The 23,486-nt window shown below is 43.1% G+C and overlaps 1 protein-coding gene across 1 annotated transcript in view; it reads left to right on the top strand.

Moving 5' to 3' along the window:
• The window catches only part of kirrel3b (kirre like nephrin family adhesion molecule 3b), a gene marked incomplete at both ends in the record, with an annotated part of 200,839 nt that overhangs the window by 142,706 nt on the left and 34,647 nt on the right, over positions 1-23,486 (top strand). Inside the window, 2 exons of the mRNA XM_083695120.1 lie at positions 11,642-11,799; positions 16,836-16,986. Coding sequence (XP_083551246.1) covers positions 11,642-11,799; positions 16,836-16,986 — 309 coding nt within the window. The remainder of the gene's footprint in view (positions 1-11,641; positions 11,800-16,835; positions 16,987-23,486) is intronic.

The raw sequence follows: 23,486 nt of genomic DNA, 5'->3' as shown, positions 1-23,486 counted from the left end.
GTACGAATAATATTGCCTAGGGGTAGCATACACACAGAGAACAGTAAAGGACCTAGTATTGAGCCTTGTGGGACACCAAACTGGAGCTGAGGTTTTCTTATCTAGTAGAACAAACTGATATCTATCTGTTAGGTAGGATCTAAACTACTCTAACGCTAAACCACGCAAACCAACAATTCTGATGATTCTCTAATCATTCTATAAGGATAAGATGATCAACAGTATCAAAAGCTGTGCTTAAATCAAGAAGTACAAGGACAGGCACAGAGCTCTGGTCTGAAGCCAGCAATAGTGTAACGTCCCGCCCTGTTCCTTAGTTTATGTTATTTCATTTACTGTTTCCTGTTTATTTTTTTGTTACTCACCTTGTCTCTCGTTTCAGACTCTTCACCACCTGCCCTTGTGTGTTTCCCACCTGTGTGATTGTCTATCTCGCCCTGATTGGCTTCACCTGTTCCTCATCATCCTTCCCTGTGTATTTAGTCTGTGTTCACTTGTCTCTGTGCCAGTTCGTCTTTGTACCAGCGATTCTTCCTAGTGTTGAGTATTCCTGGTTATTTTGATCTCTGAGAGCCGAACCACTTCCTCTGTCAATCCCTCTCGCTGTTTCCCTCCTGCACGGCTAATTACTCCATCGCAGACTCTCAATCATCCTGTGTTTGTGGACTCCGGAACAGATGAGAGTTTTATGGATTGGAGGTTAGCCAAAAGACTTGGTCTTAACGTTGTTCCCCTGCCCAATCCATTAGAGGCCAATGCTCTAGATGGTGGCCTACTGTACAGAGTCACTCACCGCACTCAACCGATTCAATTAATTAGCGCCAACCACACTGAGTTTCTGAGCTTCCATCTTTTCAACTCTCCTTTACAGCCTCTAATCCTGGGTTATCCCTGGCTCTCCAAACATAACCCTCACATAGACTGGTGGTTACGGGTTGGGTCGAGGGATGCTCACTCTCCTGCTTTCCTGCTTCAGTGTCTCCTCAACCTCCGGTCTCTGTGTCTCCTGCGCCTCCAGTGCTTCCTAGGTCTCCTGTCTCCTCATGCCTCCTGGTTTCAGCAGATGCCGGCTTCCCGGATCTTTGTAGTGTTCCCTCCTGTTACCTCGACTTCAAAGAGGTATTCAATAAGACCCGTTCTTCCTCTCTACCCCCTCATCGGTCCTATGACTGCGCTATAGACTTGCTCTCAGGAACCTCTCCTCCCAGAGGGCGTCTCTATTCCTTGTTGGCCCCTGAGAGGGAGGCTATGAAGGAATACATTGACTTTTCCCTTGCTGCCGGTATCATTCGCCCATCCCCTTCTCCTGCTGGGACTGGCTTCTTCTTCGTCGACAAGAAGGATAAGACGCTTTGTCCCTGCATCGACTACCGGGGCCTGAACAACGTTACCATTAAGAACAGGTACCCCCCCCTCTTATCTCAACAGCATTTGAACTGTTACAAGGGGCTAAGATCTTTATTAAGCTCGATCTTAGAAATGCTTATCATTTAGTATGGATAAGTGAGGGGGACGAGTGGAAGACGACCTTCAACACTCCTAGTGGTCACTACGAATACCTTGTGATGCCTTTTGGACTCACCAATGCCCCAGCTGTGTTCCAGGCTCTGGTGAATGATGTTCTCTGTGACATGCTTAATCAGTATGTCTTTGTCTATCTGGATCTTTGTATATCCTCATCTTCTCCCCTGATGAGGAAACCCATGTTCAGCATGCCCACCAAGTTCTCCAGTGCCTCCTCGATAACCAGGTCAGTGGTGTTGCTGAGCCCACGCCTACCAGTCGCAAGCTAGTGCAGCGTTTTTTGGGTTTTGCACATTTTTACAGACGGTTCATCAGAAACTTTAGCACTGTTGCCGCTCCGCTGCATGCCCTCACCTCCTCGGCTGTTGGATTCTAGTGGTCTCCCCAGGCAGACCAGACTTTCGGAGGCTGAGGGAGACCTTCACCTCGGCACTCATCCTCACTTTCCCGGATCCCCGTCAACAGTTCATTGTAGAGGTGGATGCCTCGAATGTGGGTATCGGGGCTGTCCTCTCCCAGCAGTCTCAAGAGGACAACAAGCTCCATCCCTGCGCTTTCCTCTCCCAGAAACTCTCTCCTGCCGAGAGAAATTATGATGTGGGAAATAGGGAGCTGTTGGCCGTCAAGGCGGCTCTGGAGGAGTGGCACCACTGGTTAGAGGGGGCAGAGCAACCTTTCCTGGTTTGAACCAACCACAAGAACCTGGAGTACATCCGGACCGCCAAGTGACTCAACTCCAGGCAGGCCAGGTGGGCTTTGTTCATGAACAGATTTAATTTTTCCATGTTTTTCCATACCAGCCTGGTTCCAAGAATGTTAAGCCCAATGCTCTGTCTCGCCTGTTTGACCCTGACTCAGCCCCATGGTCTATCTATAACCTCCTGCCCCCCTCCTGTGTGGTGGGAGCTGTTACATGGAGCATTGAGGAAGAGGTCAGACAGGCGAGTTAACACCAAAGTACCGGACGGCTGTCCCTCAAACTGGTTGTTTGTTCCTGTCTCCCAACGCTCGCAGTTCATCCATTGGGCTCACACCTCCCTTCTCTCCTGTCACCCTGGTATATGGCAGACTCTCTTCGTCAGGCAATGCTTCTGGTGGCGGTTCATGGAGAGAGAGGTTGGAGAGTGTGTGGCTGCCTGTCCTGTGTGTGCGAGGAACAAGGTCTCCCGACGCCAGCCTCCTGGTGTCCTGCGTCCACTTACTGTGCCTCATCAATCCTGGTCTGACATCGCACTGGACTTCGTCACAGGGTTACCCCCCTCGGTTACCCCCCTTTCATGTTTTCCGTACCCATGGATTCCCTGGGGATGTGGTGTCAGATCGCGGACCGCAGTTCATCTCTTAATTCTGGAAGACGTTCTGCTCTCTTCTCTGGGCCACCGTCAGTCTCTCCTCCGGGTACCATCCCCAGTCCAACGGCCGGAGCAAGTAGCTCAACAAGGAGCTGGAGACCTGCCTACGGTGTCTCGTGTCCCAGAATCTAGCCACCTGGGTTGAGTATGCCCACAACACCCTGCAGGGCTCTGCTTCTGGTCTCTCCCCCTTCCAGTGTGCCTATGGTTATCAGCCCCCATTGTTCCCTGACCTGGAGGTGGAGGTCAGCGTCCCATCTGCTCAGGCACTCATTCGCCAGTGTTGTCGCACCTGGAGCCAGGCCCGGCAGGTGCTCCTCAGGACCTCGGCCCGGTACAAATAGATGGCAGACTGCCGGCGAACTCCCGCCCCACCTACCGGCCTGGGCAGAAGGTCTGGCTTTCCATCGAGACCTTCCCCTGCGCGTGGAATCCCGCAAACTGGCTCCCCGGTTTCTGGGTCCCTTCACAGTGTCAAAGGTTATTAACCCTGTGGCTGTGAGACTTCAACTCCCCAGATCCCTGAGGGTGCACCCCACCTTCCATGTAGTCTGGGTCAAGCCAGTGAAGGAGAGCCCCCTGGTTCCCACCTCCAAGTGCCCCCCCACCCCCCGGTTCATTGATGGAGGGCTGGTGTACACGGTTAAGTGGCTCCTGGCAGTTCATCATCAGGGTCATGGACGGCAGTACCTGGTGGACTGGGAGAGGTATGGTCCTGAGGAGAGATCCTGGGTCTCCACCAAGAAAATTGTGGATCCAGGTCTCATCCGGGATTTCCAACAAGCCCATCCTGACGTGTCAGGGACGTCAGGTGCCGTCCCTAGAGGGGGGGGGGGGAGGGTTACTGTAACGTCCCGCTCTGTTCGTTAGTTTATGTTTGGCTTTGTTTCATGTTATTTCATTTATTGTTTCCTGTTTATTTTTGTGTTACTCACCTTGTCTCTCGTTTCAGACACTTCACCACCTGCCCTTGTGTGTTTCCCGCCTGTGTGATTGTCTACCCCGCCCTGATTCAGCTTCACCTGTTCCTCATCATCCTTCCCTGTGTATTTAGTCTGTGTGTTCCCCAGTCTCTGTGCCAGTTCATCTTTGTACCTTGTGTCAAGTGTTCCAGCGATTTTTCCAAATGTTGAGTATCCCTAGTTATTTTGATCTCTGGTAGTGTTTCTGACTTTGCTTTTTGCCTACCCCTTTTCAGATTATCTGCCTGACTTTTTGAACTGCCTACCTGTGTACCAAACCCTGCTTTGCCTACCCCCTTCCTGGATTATCTGCCTACTCATTGACTGCCTACCTGTGTACCGAACCTTTTTTGATAGTAAAGACTATTCTATTGCATTAAAGTTTTTGTCTCCGAGTCGTGCATTTGAGTCCTCTGCCTAAGTACTCCAGTCATTACAAATAGGTCATTAACTACTTAGACTAAAGTTGTCTCAGTGCTATGTTGGGGCCGAAAACCTGACTGCAGGGTCTCATATATGCTATTCTATTTCAGAAAAGTAGTGAGCTGCTGGGCCACTGCTTTCTGAAGTATTTTCAAGAGAAATGGCAAGTTAGATATTGGCCTATAAGAGAACTCGAACGGAAGTGGCGCTCCACTAATTGAGAAGTTTTTCACATTGTCTGGATAAACTGGCCCTCACCACAGCAAGATCCACCTACCTCTCAAACTTGATATAGGAAAACAATCAAAATCCGCAATTTCTCTTCGATACAGTCACGAAACTTACAAGTAGACAGCCTGGCAGAAATGAAGTTGGTGAGCCTGCGAGCAGGTGACCCTCTGAACCTGACCTGCCACGCTGATAACGCTAAGCCAGCCGCCTCCATTATCTGGATCCGCAACGGCGAGGTCCTCAATGGGGCCATGTACTCCAAGGTAAGCATTGAGGTGTGTTTCATATAGGGTTTAGGAAAGGGGAGGGAGTTTTAAAATGTTTATGGTGTTGAATTAATTACTGAACTTAATTTTAAAGCCCACTTTTATCTGAATTATTTATAAAAAAAAGATCCGTCAGTTGTATTTTGCGGAGGGGGCACTGGCAAATTGCACAGGGATGCTTAGGCAGGACACTAAATCTAGTTTGTGCAGTGTCGTCAGATAAGGAGGAGGAGAGATAGTGTAGGCAGGAGATTTGTTTGTAAATTAATTTAACCAAGATGTGTAGCCTATTGATTCCTTCTTGATGATGTATAACTAAAACAAAAATGTTTCGTTTTGTTGTTTTGTTATCTGTATTACTAGCCACCTAGCAATTTTATGAAGCTGACTCTAGCCAGCTAGCTTTTTACATGAATTAAGCAAGGGTTACACAAAGAAACTTGAATTTTGATAGTTAGACAGTGCAATTTGAATGAAGTATTATACAAATTGTATTATGTAGTACTATTATTATGACAAGCTGGATTCTAAAATATATTCTAGCTGTGTTCTCCCATGCTCCATGCTCCCATACACACACACACACACACACACACACACACACTTGACACTACAACTCAATTTCACCGCAGACCAGATTTAACGTTTATTTGAATGTTTGGAAAGTTCATATACCACGTTATCTCCTTTCCAAACTTGAGGTTGCCAAATTAGCTGTTTCGATAAAACACAGTTTTGATGGCAACACCGTGAAATATTAATTCCATACAGCAAATAAATAGCCTTCAAACACAGTTATGTTGCTGGCCTGTCCCCTACCCACTCTCATGAATCGTGGCATGCAGTGATATTCACACTGCAGAAATAGGGTTACTGTTATCTCACTTGGATTTATATGTTGAAGTAAGCACAATATGTCTGGGGCAGATGATTATTAGCTAGCTAATTTGCTTGCCAGCTACAGTCTTTATGTTAGTTCTTTTGAGGTGAAGAGTATGATTATCCACAGTTATGCAAGGGTTGCATATTCTGTGTAAGTCTTAATTAGTTTTGCTCAATGTAGGTCTAAGGGATGAAATACTTTACACAGACAAAAGTAAACCAAGCAAACAAAACTGAATCAGATTTTCTTGAAATTAGTTATGTCACTCATTGAAATCCATTTGATGTCAGTCAATCCTTTCCTTGAGGTTTGCTGTACATACAGTAGCCACTATTGGGGCCTAAAACCTGACTGCAGGGTATCATATATGCTATTCTATTTCAGAAACATAGTGAGCTGCTGGGCTACTGCTTTCTCAAGTACTTTCGAGAGAAATTGCAAGTTAGATCAGGCAGGCTGGTGGGTAGGTAGGCAGGCCGACAGGTAGGTGGAATCTGATACGAGGAACAGGGAGATCAGAGTTAGAACAGGTACAAAACACCAGTAGCTAATACGACGAAACGTAGTAACAAGCCTCAACGTAGTAAGGCTAGAAACTACCATAGGAACTCGTACAATCTAGCGATGAGTAGTTGGAAAACCAGGGTAGATAACTGCATGGTGATGAGGTGATGGCCAAAAGGTGTGTATTGAGCAGGTGGAGAGAGAGAGAGACAGTGGAACCGGAGCCTGGTCACGCCCACGTAGAACACCAACCCAACAGACAAGATGGACAAGGACAAGGTGCACTGGCGCCCCTAGATGGGCTGGGGTGTGTGACACATTTCTGGGAGAAAAAAAAAGAAAATGAACATAAATAATGTATGTGCATTCTATTTGGCAGTGTAAACATGAACATTAAAAGGGTGTATATACTCACAATTTAGTGGGAAACATGGGCCTGTGCTTCATTGATGAGTTTAGACATTCTGGTTGGGAGGCAACTGCAGTGATCAGGCTCTTTTCCAGGCATAGCTTGTTTCTTTCCTTTGTTTTAATTTGGGTCATTGCCGAAAAGGAGGTTTCACACAAATAAGTCGATCCAAATGGTAGTAGCTGCTGCAAAGCTTTCTTTCCCAGCTCAGGGTGTTCCTTCTTCACACACACCCAAAACTGTGTGAGAGTGGAGCTCTCAAACTTCATCTGTAGGCCATGGTCAGATGACACATCAATGAGATTTTCCTGAAGACTGGCAGGAAGCTTGATTCTCTTGCTTTCAGCCAAGATAAATTAGTTTCTCACCCAGTCCAGCTGTGCAGATTTCTCTTGAATATCAGGGAAGTAAGAATTAAAACCACTAGTCAAGTTGGCCAAATGTCCCTCTATTATTGCCTTCACTGGAGCTCTATCCACATCCTCATTGGAAAGGAAAGCATCCACCTGAGGAAAGCAGGTGAAATCCCCTTCTGCACATGCCTTCTTCCACAGCTCTGCTTTCTTGAGAAAACCCCCCACCTTGTCATACAGGTTCCCTGCAGAGACACATTCAGTTCGTTGAGTTTGCTGAATATATCTGCAAGATAGGATAGCTTTACAAGCCAGTGCATGTCCTCAAACAAGGTGACATGGGGAGATCCATGGTCTCTCAGAAAGGTGCGCACTTCCGAGCGTAACTCAAACAGCCTGTTAAGTATTTTGCCTCGGGAAAGCCAGCGCACTTCTGTGTGGAGCAGCAGTTGTGTGTGTTCAGTGCCCATATGTTCACAGAGGCTGCGAAACAGTCGCGCATTAAGTGAACTTGACTTGATGAAGTTAATGATCTTGACAGCGTCGTTCAAAGCTTCGTGTAACTCAGGACTCATTCTCTTTGATGCCAATGCTTCCCTGTGTATGATGCAGTGATTCCACAGCACATCAGGGTTCTTCTCCCTCACTCGCGCAACCAGCCCTTTGAAGTGACCTGTCATTGATGCGGACGCATCAGTGCAGACACTTGTGCATGATCTCCAGTTCAGACCGTTTTCACCGAAGAATGCATTAACAACATTAAAAATATCCTCTCCAGTTGTTTTCCCCTCCAAACTCTTGCAGAAAAGCACATGTTCACAAATGTCGTCAGTATCGACGTATCTCACAAAAGCAAGAAGCTGTGCCTGTCCACTGACATCAGTTGATTCATCCAGCTGGAGTGAAAATGAAAATGATTCGCCAAGTTTTCCCACTACTTGATCAACGATGTCTGTGCCCATCATATCAATTCTGCGGCTAACTGTGTAATTTGACGAAGGCACAGTTTTTAATTTGTCTGCTGCGGTTTTATCCAGCATAGTCTCCGCCAATACAATAGCGGCTGGAAGCAGCAGGTCTTCAGCTATGGTGAATGGCTTTTTAGCTTTAGCTACAAGCAAAGACACTGCATAAGAAGCCTAGAGTGTTTTGGCTGATGTTGTGGAGGCTTTTCGCATCACTTCTTGGGATGATCTGAAGTCGGAAAGTGTTCTCTTAAAAAACTTTGGTGGCTTACCGACATGACATTGATGCTTTGTGGTTAGGTGTCTTTGGAGGTGGGCTGGCTTCATGCAACTGTTGGCTAGTTTCTGCCCACAAAAGAAGCACAACGCCAGGGGAGGGTCAGAGCATGTGGAGGTGAATCCCATTAAAATATATTCTTCTTGATATTGACGGAATTTTGGCGTTTCTGGATGAGCTTTCTTTTTCACTGGTTCTCCTTTCTCATTGCTGTCAGATTTGCGTTTTAACCACTTGTCCATTTTCTATTATCTAGCTTTCAGAATTACTCAGGGTGAAAAAAAATGTATACAGTTAGCTAGCTGGCGCGAAAGAATTTTTTGATTGACATACGTCAATCAATGTTGACATCATTGTCCCGAACGTGATATGCTCATTGCTTTTTTAAATAAAGATTTAGGCTATCAAACTTGTATGTTGGTACCCAGATTTAACTGATTTTATTAACGTGGGATTATTTTAGAATTGTCTATAACCAATACCTTAAAAAGTACCAAATGTTTCTGAGTACCCCCTGCAGTACTCCAAAGTACCCCTAGGGGTACGCGTACCCCCATTTGAGAACCACTGGCTTAGAGGACATAATCAGTTTGCTGAATGTCTCACGGCTAATAGAATCAAAAGCTACCAAAATGTATTTCTAACCATATCCTGGGTACTGGGGAGTTGCAACAATTCTACAAATTCACCAATATTCACCTTGTTTGTCTCATTTCCACACAGTTCAACAGATTCACCAACACTCACCTTGTTCGTCACATTATCCACTGTAGTCTGATTTCTGATCTTCTCTATATTTTCGTCAAAGTATTCCATAAAGTCATCTCAGTTGAAGTGATTGGCAACTTCTTTTGTGCCTGTCTACTTGTAAGTTTTGTGACTGTATCTGTGTTTTTGATTTTGCTTGTTTTCCTCAATCAGGTTTGAGAGGTAGGTGGATCTTGCCGTGGTGAGGGCCTGTTTATACTGGGATAGGCTATTTTTCCAGGCAATGTGAAAAATGTCTAAATTAGTGGAGCTTTTCCTGTCTAAATTAGTCAAGTTTTCTTGAGGCTTGTTTAAGGGAACGGGTGTAATCAGTATACCAGGGAGCTAATTTCTTGTGTCGCTGCTTTTTCCTCCTGTGTGGAGCAACGAGATCAAGGGTCTTTCGGAGAGCAAAGTCATATTCATCCATAGACATGTGGCTGGGGTTACTATTCAGGAGATCTGTGTATTGTAAAAAATAATCCGGGAGATATTCATTACATTTTTGCGCAGTGCTAGAATTTATGGCTAATAACGGCTAATAATATATCTAGGTTCTGGCTTAAGGTAGTATGTTACTCTGAACTGGCATGTAATAAAAAAAAAAGTGATCTGATAGCACAGGGTCATGAGAAAATACTAAGACTTCATCAATATCAATGCCACGTGACAGAACTAAATCCAGAGGATGATGATGGCAGTGGGTAGGTTCAGTTAGATTTTGTTATAATTTTTTTTTAATAATAATAAAGAAAAAACCTAGTGAGTCAATAAGTGCAAAGAAAGCTTTTCTGAGTGGGTCAGCATCATCATCTATATGAATGTTGAAATCTCTGAATATCAGAATCCTCAATCCTATCAACCTGAATTACCAGATCAGACAGGAACTCTGCAAATTCATTAAGGAATATTGCGTACGGCACATGGGGTCTATACAAAGTAATCAGAGTAAGCAACTGCGGAGTAAGTACCATACTACAACTACGCATAGTGCTGCTGCAAAGACTTAATTACTAGAACATCAAAAGATGGAAACACCATATCCGTTTTAGGCATAAGACCTCGACGTGTGTCGTAGATCATAGCGACCCCTCCTCATAGACACGCGCGGGACATGGCTGTTAATTAGTCCAGGAGGAGATGCTTCATTTCACTGAATATACCCATCCTTTTTAAGGCAAGTTTCAGTTAGTCCTATCACATCAAATGTACGGTCTGTAATAAGTTCATTAACTAGAATAGATTTAGAGTAGTAAGCGATCTAATGTTTAGTATGCCCAATTTAAGATGGGTGTTGGATAGAGACGCAAACTGCATTTTAGTATCAGCAGCGGTGCATATTTCTATACCCACCAGGTCCCTATGAACTACAGTAGCAGACTTGGGTCTGCTGCCTTGCGTGCGTCCTAGCATATAATCGTTGATTAGACTGACATAAACTAAAATCTATGTTCCTAGACATGAGATGAGCACCACTCCAGCAAGCCAGGTTTACCCCAGAACGTGGACCAGTTGTCACTTACACCTTGTGTCGTGCACCATTTAGTCAGCCAGCTATTGAGCGACGTGAGTCTGCTGTAGATCTCGTCGCTCCTCCCAGCCGGGTGGGGACCAGAGACGATTACTCGATGCCCACTCATCTTTTTAGCGAGATCACAGGCTGTAGCAATGTTGGCCTTAGTGACCTCAGACTGCTTCAATCTAACATCATTGGAGCCGACGTGAATAACAATGTCCCTATACTGCTAAAGCTCCCTAGTTTTGTTAGACGCCTGCACTTTCAGATTAGCTGCTAAATCGGTAGCCCTGGTCATCCAGTAAACAATGTACAGTAGCTGGTGACGCTAATCTAATATTACGAGTTAAGGAGTCGGCAATGGCTAACGTTTATTTGTAGGAAAGCTGCGATCTCGAGGAGACACAAACACCCGACATGCTTGTATGCTAATGCTGAGCGATGAGAAACAATTTGACATCTCAATTTGACACCCAGGGGAGAGTGACTCAGGCTGGCAACTGTGCCTCCCCGAGACAACAATAAACCCGTCTGCTGGTAATGCTACTGTCTAACTCTAAAATTTGATCTAGTGCATCGGATAGAACTACCTCAGTAAACAACTGTTCCTTAACTTCTATTATTGAATCCTACATTTTTGACAAAGTTTCCTGCATCCGAATGCAACTCTCTAAACCTGCTATCTTCTGCAATAGCATGACCCTCTCCATGGAGGCAATCCTACTACATCCGTCGCAATATGAGGAGGACATACGCACATTAAGATTGCGAGGAATCTCTTACCTGGCTATGCGAGTTGTGATTTGTTTGGTGTAATTTACCGGTTGTTAGGTCCTCAGTTGTAAAAAGTTGAATGGAAAAACAATAAGACAAAATAGTAATCCAATGTCGCTGTTAGAAAATGAGAACGTAGATATAACGTTAAATTCCAAAGGTTTGTTGAAAGCTGTAAACTAGCGCGCACGAAACTAGATAAAAACTACGTGACTAGAATTAACAGGTTGTTTTTACATGCAGTCACACCTGTGCTGAACATTTTGGGAGCTTTTGTAACACATTTCTAACAAAATTATTAGTTTTCCTTTATATATGCCACTGTATGCCACACAGACAAAACATGTTAACGTGCATCCATTACGACATTTTCAATGACGTGCCTTCATGTCAAGTGTATAACATATTTACGACACATACTGCAAATAACACATTGTCATCCCCTTATTCTCTAGTTCCTCCTGAGGACCCAGTGATCAGTGGAGGGCCGGTGGTGAGCCTGCGAGCAGGTGACCCTCTGAACCTGACATGCCACGCTGATAACGCTAAGCCAGCCGCCTCCATTATCTGGATCCGCAACAGCGAGGTCCTCAATGGGGCCATGTACTCCAAGGTAAGCATTGAGGTGTGTTTCATATAGGGTTTAGTAAATGGGAGGCAGTTTTAAAATGTTTATGATGTTGAATTAATTACTGAACTTTTTTTTTTAAGCCAGTTTTTATCTGAATTATTTATAAAAAGATCTGTCAGCTGTATTTTGCGAATGGGGCACTGGGCAAATTACACAGGGATGCCTGAGCAGGACACTAGATCTAGTTTGTGCAGTGTTGTCAGATACGGAGTAGGAGAGATAGTGTAGGCAGGAGATTTGTTTGTAAACTAATTTAACCAAGATTTGTAGCCTGTTGATTCCTTCTTGAGGATGAATAACTAAAACAAAAATGTTTCGTTTTATTATATGTATTATTAGCCACCTAGCAATTTTATGAAGCTGACTTTAGCCAGCTAGCTTTTTTTTTTTTTTACATGAATTAAGCAAGGGTTACACAAAGAAACTTGATAGTTAGATAGTGTAATTTGAATGAAGTTGTATAGTATTATACAAGTCGTGTTATGTAATATTATGACAGGCTGCATTCTAAAATATGTTCTAGATGTGTTCTCCCATGCTCCGTGCTTCCATATACACACACACACACACACACACACACACACACTTGACACAACTGAATTTCACCGCATGCCAGATTTAATGTTAACCTTTATTTGAATGTTTGGAAAGTTCATATAACACAGTTATCTCCTTTCCAAACATAAGGTCAAATTAACATAAGGTCATAAATGCCAAATTAGCTATGTTTCGATAAAACACAGTTTTGATGGCAACAATAGCACAATATTCATATGTTTGCGACAGTTGATTATTAGCTAGCTAATTTGCTTGCCAGCTATAGGCTTTATGTTGGGGTTTTTTAGGTGAAGAGTACGGTTATCAATCCTTTCCTTGAGGTTTGCTGTACATACGGTAGCCACTGTAAGAGCACTACCATCTGTCACAGGTGATTACTTGGACCATCTAAGCTTTTGCCTCAACATTCAGCCTTGTTTGAAGGGAATTAATCCCCAGGAAATCTTCTTTGGGATATCTAAAACATGTTTGTCCTCTTTACCCAGCAGACACATCAACTCAAACAAACAGATGGTGAAAAGATGTCAGTGACTTTGCAGAATGTTACCCATATTGTGTGGTCACCTCCAGAAACTATACCTGTATGTCACTGCATTTTAATATTTGCATTTGCTATTCCAAGAATATATGCTGCCAACCTTGCAACCTTAGCCCACACTTGAAACATCCATACACATGCACCATCCTGGCATTGCCATCTAACCCTGCTGGCACTTCAGTGACACAAACCCTGCAGGCTAAACATGTAATCAACACTGCTATGTGCTATTTCCATATAAATGAGGAGTCTAAGAGGCAGGCACTTTAAGGCACCGACTCTTTGCTACGCTGTCTCAACCCATTATTGTTTTTTTTTCAAGAGCAGATAAATGCCATTGATTGGGCTAGGATACGGCATGGACCCCATTTGAATAAAGCGATTGCCAAGGTGTCACTTGCTAATCGTAGGCGGAGAGCACGCGTCCTGTCTTCACTTCCTCTCTGAAGCTGCAGAGAATGTAGGGACAGCTATTGTGGGGATAGTCTCACTAAGTCAGACTCTCCATTTAAATGGAGAGTCTGACGGCAGACCTGGATTGCAGGCAATGACCCTCCTCATCCACCCATGCTATTTTTTTACAAATCAATAAACATGGACTTAGCTGAACAAGTTTTCGATGCCAGCATTTCGCAGATGAGCAGTGTGCATTCAATGATCTATTTTCTTTAAATCAGGTTGAAATCCCCGCCCCTATTTGAAGCACTCTCTATTCATAGGTAGAATCTACTTGTCGCTGGTGAAATTTACTGGATGCACCGCCTCCTATCAGCACTTTTCTTAGTGAGGCTAGTCAATGCATGATGAAAGTGAGATTGGAATATGACATGGACCTAGTACATCCTGATTAGAACACAGTGCCACACATAATCACATGAAAGCCAATACAGTAGAGGTATGGTATTTAAATGATTGACACTTCTGAGCTTGAGATGAAGGGGTATAGCAGCACCCATATCACATTGTAGTCAGCTCCTGATGCGTACATGGATGAGCTCATGAAAATACACACAGGGTGTCACCACAAGAACAGGAAGAACCGAGAGAAGATGCCTTACTCTCTGAAGCAATGAAATGCATGACACTAAAAAATAACTTATGCTTATCATCGCCCCCCCCCCCAACAGATAAGTTTCCCTGCTCCATTTTTTTTTCACTCCCCACAAACCTTCAAAGCAGCTGCTTTATCTGTCTCTAAATTTCATTATTTTCCTCTCAACCTTCATCAGCAAAGTTTTCTGTATAATTAGAGAGCTTTCTTTGTAATAGTAATGAGGGGGGTTAGCTACTTAACTTTTCAACGTGTATTATATATGTCAAATTTTTTCTGTTCAGGAGACAAGGTAGTTTGCAGAAGTTGAGCTGCATATGAAAGTGAAACACCCCTTATGTTCATTACTTTTGTATTATTCGCTGCATTTAACTTGTTCCAAATGATTGCAGAAGCATTACACTCTTACTCCCATTGTTTTTTCTCTTGTCAAGCTTATTAACCTTGCTGGCTTTGTGCAAAAAATAAATAAACGTAGGTGAACTAAAGAGCACTTTAATTAATTGCTAAGCAGAACGGTAGAAATTATCTGAATTTGAGGTGGTAGGATTAGAAAAGTTAATCAAAGAAGTCCTCTTTAACCGCATGACCAGAAGAAAATGGTGAATGGATATATTTTTGCTTTTGTAGAAGCAGGTAGCACAAAGCTTAGGCAATGTAATGTTCTCTTAAGTGAAATTAATATCCGGTAATGGGCTTTGAAATTCTATTCTGGTGTGGTCTGCAATTAAAAAACGGCTGATTTAATTTAACCTGGAGCCACATTTCATGTTTGGACATATCAACGGCTCGCTAGATTAACAGCAGAATATTAATGTCACCCAAATTATTAGCGTAAGCATGGGAGTCTTAGACAGCCCTTGGAGGCTCCCTTCACACTCCCTTTCATTGGGATTATAACCTAATCAAGGCATTTCAGGCAAGCATGTTATGATCCAGGTTTAGGCATGTTTATTTTTAGCCATTTTCTTACTGATCTTGATCAACAAAAATACTACATACCCACATGCATCTGGAGGTAAGAGTATGGGCCAGAGATATTGGACTATTATACATACAGGTGTCCCTGAGAAATGCATCCTGTGCAGTAAATAGGATTCCAACAAGCATTGTGTATATTTTAGGTTCACTCATGTTCTCATGACCGTCTACTCTCTGTACTACCATACTCCAATATCTCATGAAGCAAACTCTCTCCCCCTCATTCTAGTTTATTTTTTCAATTCCTTCCTTAACATGGATAAGGTATTCTTTTCACATGCTCCAGGCAGTGATTATGACAAATTATACATTTGTAATTCGGGCTATTTTAAGACAGCTAGATGATGGCTGTTGAGTTATATGTTGTAGCTGGGCCAATACAAGATTAATGGCTTTAGACAGGTCCAGAGCTACGGTATGAGAGAAACAATCCTGATTTTGTCAGAAAGGATATTACATTGACACATTCCGTTGCTGACAGCTAATACGTTCTGCTTTAGAGGTGAGTGCCAAGGCTTCTGCACTACTCTGAATCACTCTCCACCACACCATTGTTTTTAAATGCAAATGCAGGAGAATAGTACATGGAAATGAACATGGATACATCTTGAAACAAACACATTTCGTGCATACCATACATGCTATTTCAGATGAAAACAATAGTGCATTACCATGCCACTGGCTATTATTTTGAGTGCAGGATGGAGAAAAGTACAAAGATGTGTGGTTTGTGTAGAAACTTCTTGGCACTGCAACAAATATAATGACAGACACCGTGACACTTTAATATGCATTCAGCATGTATTACATTAAGGTGGGTTGGAAAGCACAAGGTTTCATTAGAATCCTAAAACGTACATTATAGCAGAGAAATGAGGAGGTAATTACAGCTATTAGTCAGCACACTGTCAATCGCCTAATTATTCAGATGAAACGATTATTGCAGCTGAAATGTATATCATTGACACCTTTCTAGAACTTGCAGAGATGATTATTATACAGGGGTTTGTGGAGAAAATATGTCATACAGCATCTTTGACATCTTAGGGAAGTTGGTGGGGCTTTTCTCTTATTTTTTTCTTCACAGCTTCTCAGTGTGCAAAAGTGTTTGTGGAATAGTTTGTGGAAATTCAATGGACTCAAATTCAATTCAATTCTGGACAATGGTCATATTATGCAATGAAGTACCAACATGTTCCAACGTGCCCTTCTCTAACATGTCCTGTCACCAAAAGTGGAGATAAAATCTAAACTAACCATCATTTTGCTGCTCATTACACACAATGGAATCAGGAGCAAAGTGAAGTGTTAGCTACTGGGAATCCATGAGTTTGTAAAGGTAACCTTAATGTTGCAATGAGGAAGAGCATCTTTGTTAAGAGCACAAAAGAGCATCATTTGAAGGGTTGTCAGGAGATGTGTCCTGACTTTGTGGTTGGCCACACAGTGCTCCTTGCCTGGCCAATTTGTTCTGGTGGGTGAGAAAGGGTTCCGAGTCCTCCCTTGAGTGTCGGAGCAGGAGAGAATCCTGCCGAGCGCTTCCAGATGGCTCTAACAATGCGAGGAGGAGAGCTGTGCTGCTCTGAGGATAAGCACTGAAAAGAAGATTGATTTCCTTTGTGGTGTATTACAAGCCATGCACCAAAGCACAGCTCTCAAGACACACAAAAGAAGCAAAAAAAATAAGGATTTATTTTTGCAGATCAATCAGCCTTGGAGCAAGACTACAGGCTTGAGGTTGCTTGGGTGTTTTTGTCTGTGTTGTCTCCAGGGTTTCCGTATGAATTGATTGAGTTTCAATGTATGATGTGGTATTATTTACGTTCCACCAGAACATCATTGGTGAACTGTTGGCCACATATACTCAGTCCTGTTCGAACTTTTTTTCAGACCCTGCTTCGTGATGGCAGGAGGGAGAGTACGGTCAGTACCTTGTACTTGTCTGCCTCCAACATTGAGACGGGCCAGCAGATCATCTGCAAAGCGTCCAACAAAGCTGTGCCCAATGGCAAGGAGACCAGCGTCACCATCGACATCCAGCGTAAGTGTTCCCCACCTTTCTACAATAGATCAGAATCTCATCACACCAGGATCTCACTGTTGGACCTGACCACCATGGTCTTGGTACAGAACTTTTAGGTCTTGCTACAGCACTAGTGTCCTTGATTGATTCATCACAACCAAAGTACAGGTAAAGAAATGTTGCGGGATCTTTGTGACTGTCGGTATTTTTCAAACCTCACGTTTTGGGCTTAAAATGAAGCTATAGCCTCGTGTATAATACACTATATCGATCCCTCACTTACCTGATATGCCGCTAAATTGTCTATTGTAATGCACAGCTTTCCAAAAGCTATTTCTTGGTTGGGGACTTTCTCTGATAAATGAGCCAGTAGAAACACCCATTTGAAACTCAGTAATCTTTTAAAATCTTTGCATCCTTCCTTTTTACAATTCTAGTGAAAATAGATACCACATATTGATTGTATGGCTGTTGAGTATCTAATATATCTATTAGTAACTAGTTGTAATTTTATTCTATGTGCATCTGGCGTGCAGGTGGCATGTATACTTGACCCCTTTTTGGCTCTTTTGTGCACATTTTAGAACTAATGGCTGAAATAATACAAATGTCCTGTTGTATCACCTTGAAGCCCCAAACTCTATTCCCAGTGCAGACCTTATTCCCAGTACTTTCTATTCTGTCTTGAATAACTATCACAAACATCGATTTTCATTTTAAGCTATGATCGATTTTTATATTTGGTCTCAATTTAGCATTTCCTTAGCGCGTGTGTGAGGGAGACATCACATTTTTGTTCCAGTAAAGAAGTAAATCACTGGGGCTGTTAATCTAAAATGAGTTGTGTTGTTGGTCCAGCTACCTCTCCACAGCATTGTGCACATATCCCTGGCTCTTTTATTCCCTCTTCTATGCCATCAATATTGTTGATTAGAGCACAATTCCCCACCAAAATAGGGAAAATAAGCCCACCATGTAAAACACATTGAGCCTCAATTGTCAGGGAATCTTTTTTGATGAAGGGTTATTCACAGTAAGAGAGGGGTTCTGAACAAAGGGATTTGCATCACTTACGGCCCCCTTAATTGCCATTAAGTATGACTAATAAAGCAAAAAATGCAATTTAGAGATCAATTACAATTGACATTCTATTCATTATGTATACAACAAGAGGCGCATTCCAGTACAATATAAGCAGACGGACGTAAGTGTGGGTGTAAACATTATTAATAGTTGTTGGTGTTTGCAACACTTGCAGTTTGTTCAAATCATTGTGTCATGCAAAGTGAGGAGGAAGTGTGCCCCTGTATGAAATGATTGTGTGCCACATGCCGTAATGAGGAGACACATGGCTGTTAAGGGCATGTTCTAATCCATGCTCCACCCTGGCTTCCAGTGGTGAGCCTAACCGTAACCCTAACCCTAAGCAAACTAACAACAAGTTACAGAGTATAGTTGCTAATGAACATTCTTAAAAGGCTCTGCACACCTTTTGGGCTACAAAAAACTTGGCATAGGGTGTTGAACAAATGCATGTCAGCAGGATTTGATTGTTGAGCTTCATGTTCTGTGCCACTTGTTTATTTTGGAGCCCTTGTCCTCCCACCTACCTCCTGCCACTCCATATCTGCTTGAGACCTATGGACAGGTAGAGTGCCTCCGTTCACCACTGCCTTCACAGCTCACGCTGAGATCCACCTTCTAATTAAGTTGCATGAGTAACGGAACATCCTGTAATTGAACTTTGATTAATTTGTGCAGGGAATCAATTTAATAAGAAGTGGATAAGAAATGCAACTGCAACTAAGAAATGCTCTGAATGCGCTGTTAAAACCAAAATCCTTCGAAAGAAGAGTGAAGAGTACTGATATTCAATAAGATAGCTTGCAGATGAGTCCAAGCTCTTGGTAGAGCAAAACGGATCAGATTCCTATTGAGTGGTCATTGATGGCTCAAAAAAAAAAAAAGATTGCTACAAGTCAAACAGGTGTTGAATGAATAAATGATAGAACAATTGGCAAGGTACAGAGAGGTAGACATGCACCCCCCTCCCCATACACCCTTGGCAAGGCCAGTCACCACAGAGTCCTGGTCTCCTCTCCACAGGGGGGCAGTGTGCTAGGATTGGAGAAAGTAAATATTGATGAGAGACAGCTGTTTGCTCACTGAAGATTGAGGTAGCTTGGGGAGCAGAATAGTGGAGAAAGAACCAAAATAGACCCCACTCCACCACCACTACTTTTTCTCTATATCTTTATTTCTCTCTCTCACACACACACACACACACACACACACACACACACACACACACACACACACACACACACACACACACACACACATTCAGGCATACATGGGCAACTTAATAGTACAGTTGTTGGGTTACCCAGTCAAACACAAGATGAAATGCCTTTAATAACAGACATTGCAGACATTTGCATGCATAGGGCTAAAAACAAATCAATTCTCTGTGCCTTTGTATGTCTCATGTGTTGTGACTGGTGTAAAAGCATTCCCATGCTCTTCAACAAAAGAAGGCAGGATTGCTGCCAGTCCCAAGTGAAGGACGTCTATAAGCCTAGGCTCTCTTGAAGGCTCGATGGTCTCTTTTAGGTTGTAGTGAGGGCAGGCTGCACATCCACAGATGAGAATGCATGTAGGGTGTGTGTGTTTGTGTGTATGTGTGTGTGTGTGTGTGTTTGTGTGTATGTGTGTGTGTGTGTGTGCATTTCAACATTATGATAATAGTCTCCTCATTCAAAGCTGAAGGTAACTAATGGACCGTTTAATTCAATGCAATAATGTCAGAGGCAACAAAAGTAATTACAATGTACTTAGACTAAATGTCGCTTTGGATAATGTTTTATTTTGGTCACTTTTCAGCTAAGAAACCCTTTCTCTCTCAGCCTTAGAACAGCCTAAATTAGAGTAATCTAAACATTACACAACAAACGACTGTACTTCACAGCTTAAGCCTGTGTCAAATCCAATGGATTTTAGCACAGTATTTCCCTTTATCATCACTTTAATACTTGTGAATTATATCCACCTCAGCATTTCCGGCTCAGTATAAGTTCATACAGAGTTATTTGACCTGGGGTTACGCAAATTAGCATCTAAATACATTATGCACTTCCCACTGTTGCCAAATGAGATGGATTAAAGGCAGGAGGGTGATTCTGAATCATGGACAGAGTGCTGACTTTAGTTGTCCAAACATGTCCATTAGCTCACTGTAATTATTTGATAGCAGAGTTATCCCATGAATTATCCCATAAACAACATCATGACTTTGGACAGACATTATGTCCTGTACACTTTTATTCTGTAAACGGCCAAGCATGAAATCACTTTGTCCAACTTTGCATAGCCTTCACCTAGCATCTCTGCTCCCCATCACTTCTCACTCTACACACTAGTCCAGGCTCATGATAATATTTACCAGCATCTCTGTCTGTCTGTATAACTTTGTCTCATATACAATTGTCCCAAACACAAGGGAAATGAGAATACAAGGGTTGAAAGGGGCTAAGGCTCTCAGTGTGTTTGCATTGCAATCAAGCCGAGCCTGCAAAAAAGAATGCCATTTATTGAGACTAATTAATAGAGAACATGCAGATGTGCGATGGGGGAGGATTTATTTTTTGTTACCCAGCTCTGCCTCATACTCTTGTTGCCTAATCAAGCAGATAATGGAAAATTCATCCGTAAAAAAAGGAAAAGAAAGAAAACATGGACTCTGTATTACTTTTGGCCTTTTGTTCAAGTGTGCCAGGAGAGTGAATGGCTGAGTACTATCTGTCCTACCATCAGCTTATTTTTATTAATTTTTTCCAACTTTGATACTTTTGAAAGAAAATCATGTCAGAACTACTATTGAGCCTTGTAGGTATGCTTTAAAAAATAAAAATCATAGCCTACAGTATCAATGACAAAAACATCTGCCTGTATTCTCTGAATAAAAATGTGCATACCATTGCTTTGTGCGTTAATCAAGCTTTTGGACCTGCAGTTGTTTGCCCCGGTGTACCTGCCTCAAGAGATACACTTGGCCAACTAGCAGACAGCATCCCGATATTGCTAGGGCCCCACTACAGCTCTGCTAGACAACAAACTGACTCCCCATCCTTCAGAAACCAGCTGTTGCTCCTGGAGCTGGTCCTCATGGAGAACAGCTGTCTACAATGACCTAGAGAGATGAGAAATTGAGCTTTAAGAAAGGGGAAGAAAGCAATTTATGTTGGCACCATCTCGGGGAAATCGAGAGAAGTTGGCTGATTGTTCAAAAACGCCATCTGCTCTTCTCTTTGAACTTCTGATCAAAAGCTGTCAGCAGACTAATGTCTTCGCTCCTGTGTTTTTTTCCATCCGTCCTGTTGTTGTCGCCACTGCCATCATCAGCCCTGCTATTCCGAGCTCCCCTAACCAACTCTCCCCTATCACTCTCCAGATTAATCAGAAGGATTAACAGGCTTGCATATTGATGGTCTGTCTCGTGAAGCCACAAACAAGTGTGCAACGCAACTCATGCATTTATACATCAAAGTGACAAACAGACTTCTTTATTAAGTGGCTGTCTATCAGCACTGAGGGTCAAAGGGTGATGTGATGATCAGAGATCCACCTCCTGAGTCTCTCTTGCCAGGCGTTTTGGCAGCCATCACTCCCCTCACTCGGTCCTCCAGGGGACAAAAGCTATCGGAGCAGAAGAGCGAAGTCACTCATCTTATTCACTTAAGAAAGAAATAATGGCATTGTGCCACTATTCCTCCTAAGTGAGGGACACTGGGTCACTTCTCTCTTCCAGGGAGGGTCAGTCATCACAGGCTGATTGTCTTCAAATAACTCCCTGGACCAATCAGTAATGTAACAGACAGTAATGAGCAGGGATGCCCTAAGATCTTTTACGATCAACAAAGAAAACAAGTTTTGTATTATGTATTATATTATGAGTCCAAGAACACTATGGGCATAATGTTGACAAGTAGGCCCGTGGAACAGCCTCCACAGAGCAGGGTATGCAGCCACAAACACCTCCACATTTGCCATTTTGCAGTTCTCTCTACCCACCTCTTTGTCCGCCCAATTAGCCACCGCTATTGCTAACACACCTACCCTGCTGCTCTCAGCTTCGAGAGGGTTCCTGCTAATTATGGCCGGGTGTCTTCCAGGTTCCAGCATGTTGTTCTTCCATGTATTGGCCTGGAGAGACCTGGCACAGGTGTGAATTCTGTTTTTGCAGGGGGGGTACAGTGTCCCAAAAAGCAGAGCTGCAGGCTTGCAGGGAGCAGATGAGGGCTAAGCATGGCACCTGGACCACCCTCCCTCTGGGGCACGGTGGCAGCTGAGCTTGGTCAGAGCAGCTGCACACCCACAGGGCAAAAAGCAGCAAAAAGCTCCTCCATGCCCACACACAGGAAAACACATGTAGACACACGTACACCACCCACCCACACACATGCACATGCACGCACGCACGCACGCACACACGCACCCTGCAGCATAACTCTGGATTGGGCTGAGCCACAACCGTGTGCCCGCTGTCTCTGCTGATCTCTGTGCCCACCACTGTTACCTCTGCATCCAAACAGGGCCCCTGGATGTTACATTAGCGTAATTGGACACAGAGCACATGGAGACAGGACACCATCCAAATGGATGTGCTGCACCTGCATCAAATCCTGTCCAACCCCTGGGATTCCAGATTTCACAATTCTACTGCTGTTTTCTCTACAATGCTAATATGCCCCAAGTACTCCAAATAGCTTACGTAAGGTCAGAGGTGTACAGCATTCTTGAAATGGAAGAATAGAGAGTCTTGCGTTGAGGTCTGCAGATGCTTGTGTTTTTGAGTTATGAATAATTCTGTTAAATCTAAAGTTTTGGTACAAAGTAACCATCTAGTGTCTCTAGGCAGGGTCAAGCCAGACTGACCAGAAAAAACAACATCCTGCCATAGCTCAATCTACATACTTATGTACTTTAGATGTACCTTATATTTGATTAGTTATATAATTTATGGATGCGTAAACAGAAATAACGATCTGTATCCACGCTTCCATGCCGAGCAGAGGAAGATTTGATCAAGCATGTTATATTGAAAGATTTGATTGAATCTGACAGATCTGAAAATAGATCTGGATGAAAAGCTTTGAAAGCCACGGAGAGATTAGGTTTGATGTATCAGACATAGAGAAAGGAAATAGGGGCCATGCTTGTGGGCAGTATTGGGATTTGTTACTTGAAAAAGTAATCTATTACATATTAATAGTCACATTTCACAAAAGTATTTTTCTTCATTTTACAGCATGAACTCCGGTAACAGGAGACAAGGCTTTTAAAAATCATATACAACACACCGGTAGAGATATGAAAAAGTAACTGTTATAATATTCCAATATTTTAACACAGTAACTTGTTATATCATTCAGTTAATCAGAAAGTAATATAATACTGTAACAAGTTACTTTTGTAGCCCTCACACAGGCCTGTGGGTGCTGTGTTCAATTAGTCACATC

The sequence above is a fragment of the Argentina silus genome (genome assembly GCF_951799395.1).
Source record: "Argentina silus genome assembly, chromosome: X".
Taxonomy (NCBI): domain Eukaryota; kingdom Metazoa; phylum Chordata; class Actinopteri; order Argentiniformes; family Argentinidae; genus Argentina; species Argentina silus.
This window is presented reverse-complemented; position numbering and strand designations above follow the sequence as displayed.